The sequence below is a fragment of the Leptonychotes weddellii genome, chromosome 12 (assembly GCF_054177405.1).
Source record: "Leptonychotes weddellii isolate Sample4059 chromosome 12, ASM5417740v2, whole genome shotgun sequence".
NCBI lineage: Eukaryota > Metazoa > Chordata > Mammalia > Carnivora > Phocidae > Leptonychotes > Leptonychotes weddellii.
The window spans coordinates 48563674-48578175 of NC_138380.1; the positions used below are offsets into that span (position 1 = coordinate 48563674).

The 14502-nt window shown below is 41.6% G+C and overlaps 1 protein-coding gene across 1 annotated transcript in view; it reads right to left on the bottom strand.

The window, feature by feature from the left end:
* Positions 1 to 12989, bottom strand: part of DNAH11 (dynein axonemal heavy chain 11) — a 281936-nt gene extending 268947 nt beyond the window's left edge. Inside the window, 6 exon segments of the mRNA XM_081800433.1 lie at positions 426 to 637; positions 4230 to 4329; positions 5491 to 5673; positions 6122 to 6322; positions 10297 to 10440; positions 11853 to 12989. Coding sequence (XP_081656559.1) covers positions 426 to 637; positions 4230 to 4329; positions 5491 to 5673; positions 6122 to 6322; positions 10297 to 10440; positions 11853 to 12203 — 1191 coding nt within the window. The 5' untranslated portion in view covers positions 12204 to 12989.
* Between the last annotated feature and the right edge of the window lie 1513 nt (positions 12990 to 14502).

Consider the following 14502-nt stretch of genomic DNA (forward strand, 5'->3'; position numbering starts at 1 on the left):
AGTAACAAATTGCCCTTTGAATGCACTGGACTGATTTCCAGAGCTTCTCAGCCATTTAGAATAAAAAAATCACCTGGTCTGGGCGCCTGGGTGGCTCAGTTGGTTAAGCGACTGCCTTCAGCTCAGGTCACGATCCCAGGGTCCTGGGATCGAGTCCCGCATCGGGCTCCCTGCTCGGCAGAAGCCTGCTTCTCCCTCTCCCACTCCCCCTGCTTGTGTTCCCTCTCTCGCTGTGTCTCTGTCAAATAAATAAATAAAATCTTAAAAAAAAAAAAAAATCACCTGGTCTTTGTTACCATAAAAGTCCTTTCTGAAAAAAGGAAAATGGTGTTCTTACTATAGATTAGATTTATTTGCTCTCCCTTGGTTTATTAAAACCTACCACATGGCACTGATTGTTCTTCCTTTTTTTTAATACTACATACCTGGTCAATGAAGAGATTACCAAACTCTTGCAATAAAACTATAATCCGAGCAGGAGTATTATAAAACTTGGAATGACTCCAGATGAGGCAGATGGTATGAAATAATGGGGCAATGAGTACACGGATCTGCGGGAATTCCGTCTCCTGGAGACACTGAACATGTCTTCTCAGGGGTCTCAGGTAAAGCTCTACATCCTGGGCTTCCAGGAGCGCTGAAAGGAAAGAAAACCACCATGAATGTGATGCAGTCTCTTTTTCTAAATTCACTTCACAAGTTCAACGAAACAATGCAAAAGAACATGGCTATTCTTATGCGGTCATCTTTTTTTTTTTTTAAGATTTTATTTATTTATTTATTTATTTATTTATTTATTTTAGATTTTATTTATTTGCGAGACAGAGAGCATGAGAGGGAGGAGGGTCAGAGGGAGAAGCAGACTCCCTGCTGAGCAGGGAGCCCGATGTGGGACTCGATCCCGGAACTCCAGGATCATGACCTGAGCCGAAGGCAGTCGCTTAACCAACTGAGCCACCCAGGCGCCCAAAGATTTTATTTATTTAATACAGAGAGAGACAGCGAGAGAGGGAACACATGCAGGGGGAGTGGGAGGGGGAGAAGCAGGCTTCCTGCTGAGCAGGGAGCCCGATGCGGGGCTCAATCCCAGGACCCTGGGATCATGACCTGAGCCGAAGGCAGATGCTTAACAACTGAGCCACCCAGGCACCCTGTCATCTTTCTTTTTATATGGCTTATCCCACAACTGAGCTACTATGGGTTTGGAAGGCTTTATTCACAGTCTGTGTGGAGCAGCCATTCAAGAGAGCCCTGGTGTAGTTACCTACACAGCCCAAGTAAATCATGACGCAAGACTCCGTGGGAAAACATATCTTTAAGATCTAAGGAACTTCACTCAACTCCATGAAACCGCAGGAATAAAAACAGGTCTGCAAAGTGGTTGTGACTTTATGGTTGGGGTTACAAGCTCATCCCTAGAATGTTAATTCCTCTTAGGCACTTGGTACCAGCACAATTTTAGCGTCTCATCCCAGTGTCCTAGGAGAGTAACTCAGGCAATGACGGTGGAATTCTAGATTATTCAAAATACAACTACTAAAATTGTTAAATACAGGTGATAAAAAATGTTTTGGAACTAGAGATAAAGGTTGTAAGACATTGTGAATGTAATAAATGTCATTCAACTCTACAATTCAAAATAGTTATCTTGATGTGAAATGAATTTTATCTCCATATTAAAAATCATTACGCAGGGGCACCTGGGTGGCTCAGTCGTTAAGCGTCTGCCTTCGGCTCAGGTCATGATCCCAGGTTCCTGGGATCAAGCCCCGCACCAGGCTCCCTGCTCAGCTGGGAGCCTGCTTCTCCCTCTCCCACTCCCCCTGCTTGTGTTCCCTCTCTCGCTGTGTCTCTGTCAGATAAATAAATAAAATCTTTAAAAATAAATTTTAAAAAATCATTAAGCAGGGTGAATAAGGAATATCTCCCCCAAAAAATCCGTGTACTCATTGCCCCATATATGTATATATATATATATATATATGAAGAAAAATATTATTACTGCTTAATGTAATCCAAATTTTCTCTTCATTAAAATTAGTCATTTTAGGGACTCCTGGCTCAGTCAGTAGAGCATGCAACTCAATCTCAGGTAGGTGAGTTCAAACCCTACACTGGGTGCAGAGCTTACTTAAAAAAAATTGGGGCGCCTGGGTGGCTCAGTTGGTTAAGCACCTGACTCTATTTCGGCTTAGGTCATGATCTCAGGCTTGTGAGATTGAGCCCCACATCAGGCTCTGTGCTGGGCATCGAGTCTGCTTGAGATTCTCGCTCTCCCTCTTCCCCTCCCCTCCACCCCTCAACCTGCTCCCTCAAAAAAAAAAAAAAAAAAGTCATTTTAATGTACCCTAAATCAAACTGCATTTTGTTCCTGAAATTGCAAATACCTTTGATTAACTGAAAACTGGATTTACTTATGAAGGTAGGGAATGAAGTAAATTCTTATTTTCTGGTGTTATGCCAAAAGACTCCTGTCCAGAGGAGGGGAAAAAAAAACAAAGCAACACAAACAAACCTGCCAACTTTTTTTTGGCTGTCAGAGTCAGGAATGCACCCACTCCTATTACTCCACTTAACATATAACCCATTTATCTGTCCACCTAAACAATAAAGACCTCGGAAGAGAGAGAGCATCCAGGAAGTATTTTCTTCCCTGATTGTATTCCTGTTTTCAAATTAGTGTGTTTTTAATCATGTTTATTTCAAAATTAAATAATCACATCTGCTAAGTGCCTTTAAAATACGATAAGCACATGTGGTGATTTCACAAGTCCTCAAGGACATCCTTGAGAGGGGCCTTCCACCTCTAATTGACAATGGCTTTGGGCCACTTGTTCTACTGAAAGTGCTTATGTCTGAATCTCGAAGTCCATGTGCTCCTAAGGCCCTGAGTACCCCTGGGATTTGTTCCTGCAGAAGCTTTACCCACAGAAAATGTTCATCTTATACTAACACATAAAAAATTCAAGCAGCTTCTACTTACTGAGGACATGCTCACTGGGTGCCTAGTACTATGTACCCTGTATATTTTATCTTCAATCCAATGGTTCTCAGCCAGGAAAGGTTTTGCCCCCAGGGGTCATCTGGCAAGGTCTGGTGACATTTTTGATGGTCACAACTGCAACAGGGGGAGTGGGTGGGAGCCAGGGACGCTGCTCAACATCCAGCAATGCATGGAGCAGCTCCCTACAACAATCATCCTGCCCAAAATGTCAATGGTGATAAACACTGACAAGATTGAAAAGAAAATGACCATGTTTTGAAATATTACTCTAATCCTCAGAATAATTCTGCAAGGAAGGTGTTAATATGCCAGTCTGGCCAATGAAAACCAGAGGCTCAGCAAATTTAGGATGTACTAAGTGGATCTGGGACAGGAATCCTGATCTGACAGACCTTCAAACCCAAATATTCCCCCTCATGATCCCTTTCCCAACAGAGCTCCTGGGGAAAACCCTGAAGAGATAACAATGAAGTGTATTTTAAGTATTTCCTAACCTTAACATAGTTATATTAGAAAGAAATTAAGAATTCATTTTCTAATGTTAGAAACCAAAAAAGCTATACCCCCAAATAGCTTACATTTTCAACATTTAAAACTTCAGTCTCATTTGTATGCCTTTTTGCTTGAATATGCCTCAAGAAACATGAAGAGAAACCAAGAAACAAGAGGGCTGTCACCTCTGGGTGGAGCTGACACTGGACAGTGAGGAGACAAGGAGACTTTTCACTGGAAATTCTGGTTTTTAACCGTATGCATGCACTTGTTCAAAATTCAGCAAACAAACCTCCTCTATGTTTACTCCTCACCAAAACTTCGATGAAGACTTTGAGCTCTTTTAAGCTAGGTAAGCGGTGGATGCCAAGCACGAAAGACTCTACCAGAGAGCTATGGGATTAAATGTAGCCACACTGTTGACTAGGAAACCCCCATGTTGGGCTTCCACTCACCCCCTGCAAAGGTCTTGCCCCTACAAACACACACACACACATTCCCATTAGAACTTCCATCTGGAGCCCATTTGCTATGTCCCCACAATCTATTCTAGAAATAGTTCAATATAACTGGAGAATGAAGTACTGATGAAGATGAATTTATCCTTAAAAGAGTCAAGGGCCATCACTTCATGAACATGTTAACGGCAGAAGGGTAGAAGAGGCTGGGCGGGCAGGCAGGGGTCAGATCAGGCAGGACACCAACACCAGGCCAAAAAAAACAAGAATCTTACCATTTTTCACAGCCGTGAAAATGTCCTTCAAAGTTGGAAAATAGCTGCTTTGTTTAATTTTCAGGATCCTAACCATGTTGAGGACAACAGGAGCTTGAAGCTAAATTGAAAAAGAAAATGTAGTAGAAGCTGGATTAATGACTAAATAGATGCATTCGGTAATAAAATACTTCAGTTCTATTCCACTCATGCACAATACACACAGCATTTCATACACAAAGACTTATCTGGTTTCAGGTTGAAATTTTTTTAACAGCATTTCTTCCTTAAGCTTGAATTTTATTTTACATTTATAGCTCTTGAGTTTTCAAAAAGTGTGTCAATTTACACTTCGTGTAAAATGTTAAATTTTCCACATAAAATTTCTTGCTATGTTTCAGAAAATCTGAGACATGTGAACATGCAAATGAATGTCTTAATTTTCAGAACATTAAATCAAGTAATACATAAGGCAAACACAAGAGGAAGCAAAGTTAGCTTTTCCAAAGCTGTATCTCTCCACCAAGCAAGACTCTACTCCTTCCTAAATCAATTCAATCAACTAAATTAAATTTTACCATCTTCAACATTTCCCTGGGGAACCACTCTATGCCACAGTGTTTCCAATTATCAAACGCTGTCAAAATATTCTCAAAAAGGCAAAATTACTTTTAATCCCCATTTTTACTTTTTTTTTTTTGAAAGAGAGAGAGAGCACGCACAAGTTGGGGGTAAGGGGCCAAGAGGAGAGGAGAGAGAGAATCCCCAGCAGGCTCCATGTCCAGCTCCGAGCCTGATGCTGGGCTCCAATCTCACGCCCCTGAAGGTCAGGACCTGAGCAGAAATCAAGAGTCAGAGGCTTAATCGACTGAGCCACCCAGGTGCCCCAATCCCCATTCTTTTTTTTTTTAGAGAGAGAGAATCTTTTTTTTTTTTTTTTAAAGATTTTATTTATTTATTCATAAAGACAGAGAGAGAGAGAGGCAGAGGAAGAAGCAGGCTCCCCGCTGAGCAGGGAGCCCGATATGGGACTCGATCCTAGGACCCTGTGATCATGACCTGAGCCGAAGGCAGACGCTTAACCGACTGAGCCACCCAGGCACCCAATCCCCATTCATTTTTCAAGTGCACACCATATAGAATTTTGGAATGAGAACAAACTATTAAGTCATCAAAGACAGTATGTTGAACCTTTCAAGTGAAATCGTTGCTCCAGAAGCCAAATTCTACAACTGACTTTGCTAATTTAGCTTACAAGCAATTTGTAAGGCTATCTACTTACTTGGTCATAAACGCATGATAGATTCTCTCTCCTCATCATCCAGAAATCCAGTTCAGTTTGAGGATTCGAGTGAAGACCATTCAGCAAAGGCTGCCCTGAATCTTTCTCTACAATCTCTTGGATTTGATGTGACCATTTAATAACCACAGACTCAATCGCATGGAGTAGTGTCCTTTCATTTACCTCTAGCGTACAAACACTGAAATGATCAATAAAATAATTCAAAAACCAATTACCTCATCCAAAGGAAGATAGGACCTGGATGGTAAGCAGTATTTTTTCCATGAACTAGTTTTCCAAATATAAATATTTCAAAATCAGATCCTTTATTTTTATAGCCTCAATTTCAGTTGTGGCATAAACATTATAAAACAAATGATCATATCCTCAAACCATTATTGCCAAAATAATTTTGTTGACATCATGGCAATTGTTACAGCTTGCTTTTTGGGCAGTCTGCTTATAAGAAGGATACTTTGTAAGGAAATAATATATAGGTGCTCTGCACAACTTTTTAAAAAATAATATAGTTCTAATAATTCTCTATCTTACTAATAGTTTTCTGGGGATATGATACTAATTGGGTATGTGGGCTTTCCATTTTAATATCCTATATAAACCATAGCATTACATACGTGGTCTCAGAGTATTTCCGACCCGGGTCCATTTTCCCTGCTATTGTGGGAATTGGTAGAAGAGTTCTTCTCAACATTTTGCCCCGAAAGACATGCATTTTATTTTTCATGACTTCTAAGTGGCATTCCATGTCTTGTGAAATGAAACAGGACCAGGATTTATGGTTGTTCCTATTAGAAAGAATTGGCACTAAAATCTACAGAAAGAGAAACATTTTCAAAAGAAGTTAATTTACAGACAATTTACTCCTTCAAAGATGTTCTTGTCACACAAAATCGGCCACAAAAACCACTCAATTTCTTAAATATTTTCCTAGGATATCAAATTTACAAAGAGAGGACAAAAATCAGTATCCCATTTAGACTTCATCAATTGGACAAAATCTTTCAAAGTGGAAATACAATGCGGCTTGTTCATTCGTTTACCCATTCATCAGGCATTCGAGGAGGTTCCCAATGACTCAAACACGCATAAACTAAGCACAACCATGTCAGGTAAGCAAACGGCTTTCTTCATGCAAACGGAACACAATGGCAGGTACATAAATGAAAAAAATCTTTTTGAATCACATCGAGGCAAAAGTAAAGTAATCTTCTCAAGTCCTGAGTGGCATACCAGTGGATTCAAGTTTCACAGTCAAAAACTTATTAATCATATGGCCCTTTTTTGGAACTCCCTCTACCATTAAATTGGGAGCATCATATATGTGACACCATGTACGTGAAAGCCTTCAACAATCATTTTTGTATTCCCAGGGCCCAGCATATGTTAAGAATTTGTTGAGTGAATGAAGTTATTAGCCTCTTCTTGCTTTCCCACCCCTTTCTAGTATCTCCTAATTCTCAACCCTTTTCATTTTTCTGATAATCCGCCAGGTGTTCCGGCATTTTTCCGTAAAATTGCCATTCGCTAAAATGCTCAGAATATAATTACTCCACCTTTTCAAAGTCTATTTCGACAATACAATCACTTTTGTTTTCTGACAGTGTTGAAACAAATCTCTCCAAATTTTATTATTACATTTTCCTGCATAGCGCCCACTACGTGTCAAGCTAGGAAAACAGCCGAGTAAGAAATAGCCTCTGCCTGCGATGAGCTCAGTGGGTTAGGTCCTTTGCTCTAAGAACGGCCATCATTCGAGGCATATTCAGGATGCCAAGTGGAGACACAAGATAAACACACTGATACATAAAAATCATTCAGGGCTCTAGAAGTAGAAGGCTTCTGCAAAACTGCCAGTCTGGCCTGCCCAGAATTAGCTTTGGGAAAGGCAGGGTAGTTCACGAAGAACTTTGGAAACTACACTGAAGAGTTAAAGTTTGTTGGGCTTGGAACATGCACTGACCCACTGGAAAACTTCCTTCTCGACTAAATCCCGGATCTCAAAAACTATTTCTGAACATCAGGCGTGAGGAAAATTCTGATTATTCGGCATAGCTAATTCACTGGGTACGGTTTCAAACTTTCACTCCATTTATGATTCTATGACGAAGCCAACTTCTTTTAAAGTATTTCTGTCACACTCTGTAGATAAAACTGTGAAATTCTGAGCCATGTGCTTTGCAGAGTGATTAGTCAAAGAGCTAGAGCATCACTGCAAACCTCATTTAAAACAAATAGACCTGGGATGTGCTGTTTAATTACAAAACAATTTGTTAAACTATATACAAAGTAATTCAATTAGTTGGGGGTTTTGTTTTGTTTCCGTTGGGAAGTTTTTTTGCCTACTTTTTGTGGTTTAGAGGAAAAATTCCAAACTTCTTCTGAGAATTAAAATAATTTGAATGTTTACATATTCAATTGATGTACAATGTATAACTACAAATTAAAGAACTATAGGGCCTTGGCTATGGTTTTCTCTACTTACCTTCTTTGATCTTTTTTTAAGATTTTATTTTATTCATTTGAGAAAGAGAGAGAGAGAACATGAGTGGAAGGAGGAGCAGAGGGAGAGTGACAAGCAGATTCCAAACCAACTGCAGAGGCCCAAGCAAGGGCTCCATCCCACAACCCGGACACCACCTCATGAGCTGAAATCCAGAGTCAAAAGCCCAACTGACTGAGCCAACCAGGTGCCCACCTCTTTAATCCTTCTTTAAACTGGGGATTTTCTTTTTACAATGGTTAAGTAGAGACTAATACCTGGTCAATACTTTCAAAATTGTAGGAGCCAGGGCCTCTCCCAGACTTCTTAAATTGTAATGCCCAAGGATGGGACCTAGACACTACAAAAACCAAATCAGACTTCCATATGGGCTCGATAAGCCAAATGAGTAATAATGATAATTCACAACTACTGTTTCTTTAAGGATTAGGGTCACTATAATAAAGAAATAGCTATATAACATTTTAAACAGTTAGGCTAAATACAATACAGCTACAAACCATACTGTATGGGAACACATTATAATGTAGAGAAGATTGGGAGTTCAACTTTGGATAGGTTAGGTTTGAGACATTACACACTAAGTGGCCATGTCCACAAGGAAGGGGGACATCTGAGCTTGGAATTTAGAAGAGAGATCCAGGCTGGAGAGAGAAGTTTGGGAGGCCCCAAGCACATCAGCGTCAATTCCCATTACTCTGTGGGGCGGAGTCAAACTCCAAAAACTGTTCAACATAAGTGAGAGTATCATTTAAATGAGAAAAAAGTAAATATGAAGGCACAAATGACCTTCCCCACCTTCAGTTCAAACACTTGGTCCATCCCTTCCTTATTCTATCCCCATTTAAGAAGCCAAACACTGGGGGGCACCTGGGTGGCTCAGTCGTTAAGCGTCTGCCTTCGGCTCAGGTCATGATCCCAGGGTCCTGGGATGGAGCCCCGAATCGGGCTCCCTGCTCGGCGGGAGGCCTGCTTCTCCCTCTCCCACTCCCCCTGCTTGTGTTCCCTCTCTCGCTGTGTCTCTATCAAATAAATAAAATCTTAAAAAAAAAAAAAAAAGCAGCCAAACACTGGAAAACTCCCTCAGTACCTTTCAAAGCAATCACTGTATCAGTCTCTCCTTCATTCAACAGAATCACCAATCCACCAGTCCTTGTATGTAGTGTGTGTTTCTCGTTAATGTACAAATCAGAAAGTTACAAGTTGATTAGCTTGGAATGCAAGTCATGAGGGACCACTGACATTCCATTTGACTCTACAACTTCCTAATTAAGCCTGCTCTGATAAAAACTTTCCTAGAATGTGCATTACCACAACCATCTTCCAACCAACACATGAATTTGGGCTTGAAACAGGGAGAATGGCAAATCATTAGTAATAAATATGCTGGTAATTATTCCTACCTTAAGCATTGGCCTTGGCAGGACTGAACTGATGACAGAGATCTGATTTCTAATCCAGCGTTTCCCCAAATTGGGGACACATGAGAATCACCTGGGGATCTTTAACTTCCACCGGGCTCCAAATCCATTCTCATTTAATTGGTATTAGGAGTGACCGGGGCAAGGGTCGGTTAGAAAAATTCCCCAGCTGATTCTCATGTTCAGCAAAGTTTGAGAACCACTGCTCTAGCTCTATAGAACCTGATCATTTGGTACATCTTTTCTCAAAGCTGGTCTGTGAACGAACACCAGAAGTAGGAGGTTAGACAGGAAGAAGACTGGCCCCACCCCAGACCTCCTGGAGCAGCCTGCCTTTAATAAAATCCCCCCGCATCCCACATTAAATCCCACTTTAAAAACCCCACATTAAAAAACCTACATTAAAAGTGTAAGTAACCTGGGTTTAGAGAGCTTTTCTCTGATTTAAGGGGAGAGGAAAGAGGAATTTTAACGCAATCATTTCAAAAACTTTGTTTCCATTACCTTTTCCCCCTTATCTGACCTGAGTGACACAGAAACTAAGGGAAATCTGAAAAACTAATACTCATTTCCAAAGTGTCAGTTTGTCTCTAATCAACGTGAAATCTAAAACTACAGCTAATTACAAAAGCCTATTCAAGCTGCTTTTTACTTGTTATTTAGAAACAGAGAAGGATGATCCTACAAATTACCGTCCGTTGAATATCAGCACCAGTATCATCTCATTTCAGGAACAGTCTGTTATCACCTTCCATCTACTTGGCTAAAGAGATTACTGGCTTCTACAGTTTTTTAATAGCCAGAGTTTTTCTGAATAATGCCAAGCATCATAGAGATAAAGATTCAAATATTAAAGACTAGTACCTCATCTAGGAAAGCAGTTACATGTCCAAATGATGACACAGTTAACTCTCCAAATAAAACCGTCTGAGAAAAATCATTTACTCCAATGTTTTCGGTAATCTTCTTGGCAATATAAACAAGTTTATGTTTTGCATCTCTTGGAATCTGAAACAAGAGCAAGATAATTAGTTTAAGTTCACAGTATAGTTTCCATGTTAACAAACAGGATTTGCTGTATCTAACTTGTAGCTCGATCGCTAGAAAAAGAAAAAACCCTGGCATCTTGCCTACCTTTATAAATAAGGTAGTTCTGCTTCCCTTCCCCCCTTTCTACAAAATGTATACAGTTTTCTTTGTTCTTTTATAATGCTAATTTAATGGCATTATTGGTGTGGAAGTATTGCCTTTAAAGGGCATGTCAGTTACCCAAGATCATTACATCCCATAACATCTAGTAATTAAAAACAAATTCAAGGAGAATTTAGAAGTCTTCTATCTCAGGAAAGGTTTAATCCTTTTTATAATCTTTTTGTTGTTGTTGTTTGGAAATAAGCCAAAGTGAAATGAAGACCAGGCACAGGAGGTTAATTTTTATTTCTATTCTCAAGATAAAGTGGTTAATGAAGATATTCTACCATTTCCACAACTACTGCGTTATTTCTTCAGATATAATCATTTAACTTGGGTAATATTGGTGTTAAGTGTCCTACTTCCTTGTTTGACAAATTTTTTAATTAGTTATAACTGCAAAAGTAGGAGAACAAAACATTTCAAAACTCAAAATCCTAAGGCAGACTCCTGTTCTCTGGGATTCCATTTCCCAACTATTAAAGTGACCACATCTAGTGATGATGATAAACACTTGTATAACATTACACTGAGGCACGGTACAACACTGAAGGCTGTAAATCATGTTCCAAACTTTTCACTTAAAAAAAAAAAACAAACTGAATACAAATGCTGTACTTGTGATACCTTAACCTTCAAGCGGAGGAGCAGTCTAAATTTTTTTAAAAAATTTAAAAAAAAAAGGGGGGGAAGGAAGGAAGGAAGGAGAGCAAAGAAAAAGGGAAAAAGATGGAAAGAAAAAAAAATTTACCATGGTTGCTAAATACCATGTGTGCGCAGACTGCCCGGGGAACTCCTTTAAGGACTATTTTACTCGAGATGAAATGTGACAAAGCAGTCAGAATGAGCACAGAACCAATTATTCAGACTCTGCTAAACATTGTTTAAAGACAGGCCCCCAGACTGATCCAAGAGCGACTGAAACGGAAGTTATCGGGAACCGAGAACCCACCTTGCACCTAAGGCCCAGGCAGCTAAAAAAAAAGCACAGCTTTTCCTCCTTTATCCCGGTCGAACAAGCCGACCTTCTAGAAAACTAAACTACAGCTGCTTAACTGCAGAGTGGGCGCACGTGGGGGATTTTGCAGACTCCAGGGCAAGAGCTCCAAAGAGAGTTTTTTAAAGCGCCCGAGTGCGTGCCCCACGGGAATCCAAGAAGGCGCGACTGGTCTGTCCCCGCTATGCAGGGCAGGCGGCGAGAACGGGTCCCTTTGCCTGCCGCCCCTTACCTCCCGGGAGACCGCGAGCGGCCCCGCGGTGGCGACTCTGAACACAAGGCAGGCGGGGCTAGGGCTCTCCAGGAACTCCCCCAGCACCTGCCGGTGGTCCTCGCTCTCCAAATACTGGCTCCATTTCTCCGCCGGGAGCCCCAGCATCAGCTCCAGGCGGCCGCCGAGAAAGCGCACCCGCGCGTCTCGGGCGAAACTCCGCGCTCTTCTGGCCGCCGCCGCCTCCTCCTCTTCCTCCTCTTCCTCCTCTTCCTCCTCCAGCTCCATCACGCCCGCCACCTCCAGGCCAGCGACCGAGGTTAGGCGAAGGCCCGGGACTTCTGGAAAGGGGCGCGCCTCCGGGGCAGCCATCCCGCAGGTCCGACAGGATGCGGGACCGGTCGGCTCCACGCACTCGCCCCTGCCCAACCTGGGGTGGGCGAGGACGCCTCTTCCCTCCCACACGCGTCGCGAGAGGCGCCCACCTCCTCCGGCGATTGCAAGCAGCCTGGCCCCTCTCCCCCACCTGCTGCTACTTGGCTTGAGGGCTGTGCTCGCAGTGCGAGACCTGCGAGCGGAGGCGCTGGCGGGAGAGGAGCTGCGCGTCCCGTTTCCCGGGAGACGGCGTCCCCGCCCCAGCCTGCTGAGGGCGGAGTCAGCGCCGGGGGTGGGGCCTTCGCGCTCCGGGCTCCGAACCCCGCGGGAGAAAGGGCCTGTCCTCTGTGGGTCTGAGCTGCTGGGTGGGGGCCGCCGCTTCCGCCCTCCGGCTGCTTGGCCTACTGGATGTTCCGTGAGGCTCCCAGCAAGCGAGAGTAACAGCCCAGCACTGATTAATCTTGGCTTAAGCAGTGCTGTCTGGTGCCGAGCTCCATGCTAAATCCTTCACCTTGATTATTTCATATAATCCCTAAAAAGTCAGGGCTCCAACTGGTCAGCTTGTTTTATGGGCAAGGGAACTGAGTCACAAAGTGGCTGCCTAACAAGGAGAAAGTGGAACAGGAATTCAGGCCCAGCGCTACGGGCTTTTATTCACCTTGCTGAAGGTTGTCCAAATATTACCAGAAAAGAGCTAACCGGGCAATGCAACTTTCCCGGTGTGGAAATAGAAGATCTAGGTATTCGAAGTCCTGATTCTGATCCTCACCGGCCACTTAACTAGAATGTTAATACGCCCAATAAGGAAATGCATACCGCTCTTGGTACACTACAACGTAGTACTTAGAATTATCACGCAATCCGAGAGTAAAAGGTTTGGGGAGAAAAGTTCCAGATTAAAGAAAGTCTCCGTGATATTGCAATGGGATTTCAGTATGGCCTATTAATGACATCTGTTGAGACTATTAAGGAAACTCCGATGACTGAAGTAGCCAGAATTTTGAGGGGGGTTCCTCGAACTAAACTTTTTTTAATGGGTCCCCTTTACTTGTTCATTTCAAAATAAAATCTTAAAACCCCAATTCTCTCATAGTAGCTATGAAGGAGTGTTGCCCTCAATAATCCATTATAATAACTGATTATTGATAAATAGTTATTTCTAGCAAGATTTGAAGCCTCAATAATTTCTCTTTTTGGGGATCTGAGTCTGATGACAATCTGTAAGCTTTTCTAGTGACATGATCAGATTCTTGAATTAACACAGGCTCCTGGAAAGCCTTTATAACAACTTCAGGCCATCAAGGGTATGGGCCACAGCAATCCTTGATCCTCCAGTGGCTAGGGTGCAAGTCTGGGAATCACAGCAAACACCTTACAATGGGCTTCTTCATCTCTACTCTCACCCCTGCAGTCCAACTTTGCATCCCCTACCCCAGAGAAACAGAAATTCTGTAAATAAGAGTTGACTTAAATTAAAAGTGAAAACCCACTTTCAGATTCAGGGAAAAAAACAAAACTCGATTACAGTGCTAATATTAAAGTACAATTTTCAAGAAGTTAAATAACTCAATACAGAGAATGAAGACATGTCAAAGATATACTCAACTCATTATTGAGGGAACAAAATGGTGAAGTTGTTCCACAGGGAATTAGAGAAAAAGATTTCTTGTCCGTGGAGGAAGACTGTTAGAATAGATTACTAGGTTAGATACAATACTCCTTAATGTCCTTCAGAACACTATAACATTAACTTTTGTTTGGGGGCTTTTTAAAAAATAATTTGATTTTAGAAATATTTAAATCTGTAATGAACAAAAATCTGTAAATAAAAATATAACTTCATAGAGTTCAGATCTGTAATCAGTAGTAAATAGTGAGTCAATGATCTCAGGGTCTTTAGATCAAGCCCCACCGGGTTCCACGGAGTCTGCTTAAGATTCTCTCTCCCTCTTCCTCGGCCCCCACCCCTCAAATAAACAAATAAATCTTAAAAAAAAAAGAGTCAAAAGAGGTACATTTCCATAGATAATTAAGTAATCTTCTGGTTAAATGATGTTCCAATGTGACACTGAAAAGACAGGCTGCCTTTCCTTTACCTTCTGCCCAAGTTTTGAATAATTTTTCTTAATAATAGCTAACATTTATCAAGTACCAACCAATCAAGGGCTATGTACTGTGCTGAGTTCATTTATTTGCTCCACAAATATTTATTGAATGCCTTCTAAGTGCTAAACACTGTTCTACGTGCTGAGAATAAAACAGACTAAGTTCTTGCTCTCATATCAGTGGTATAAAC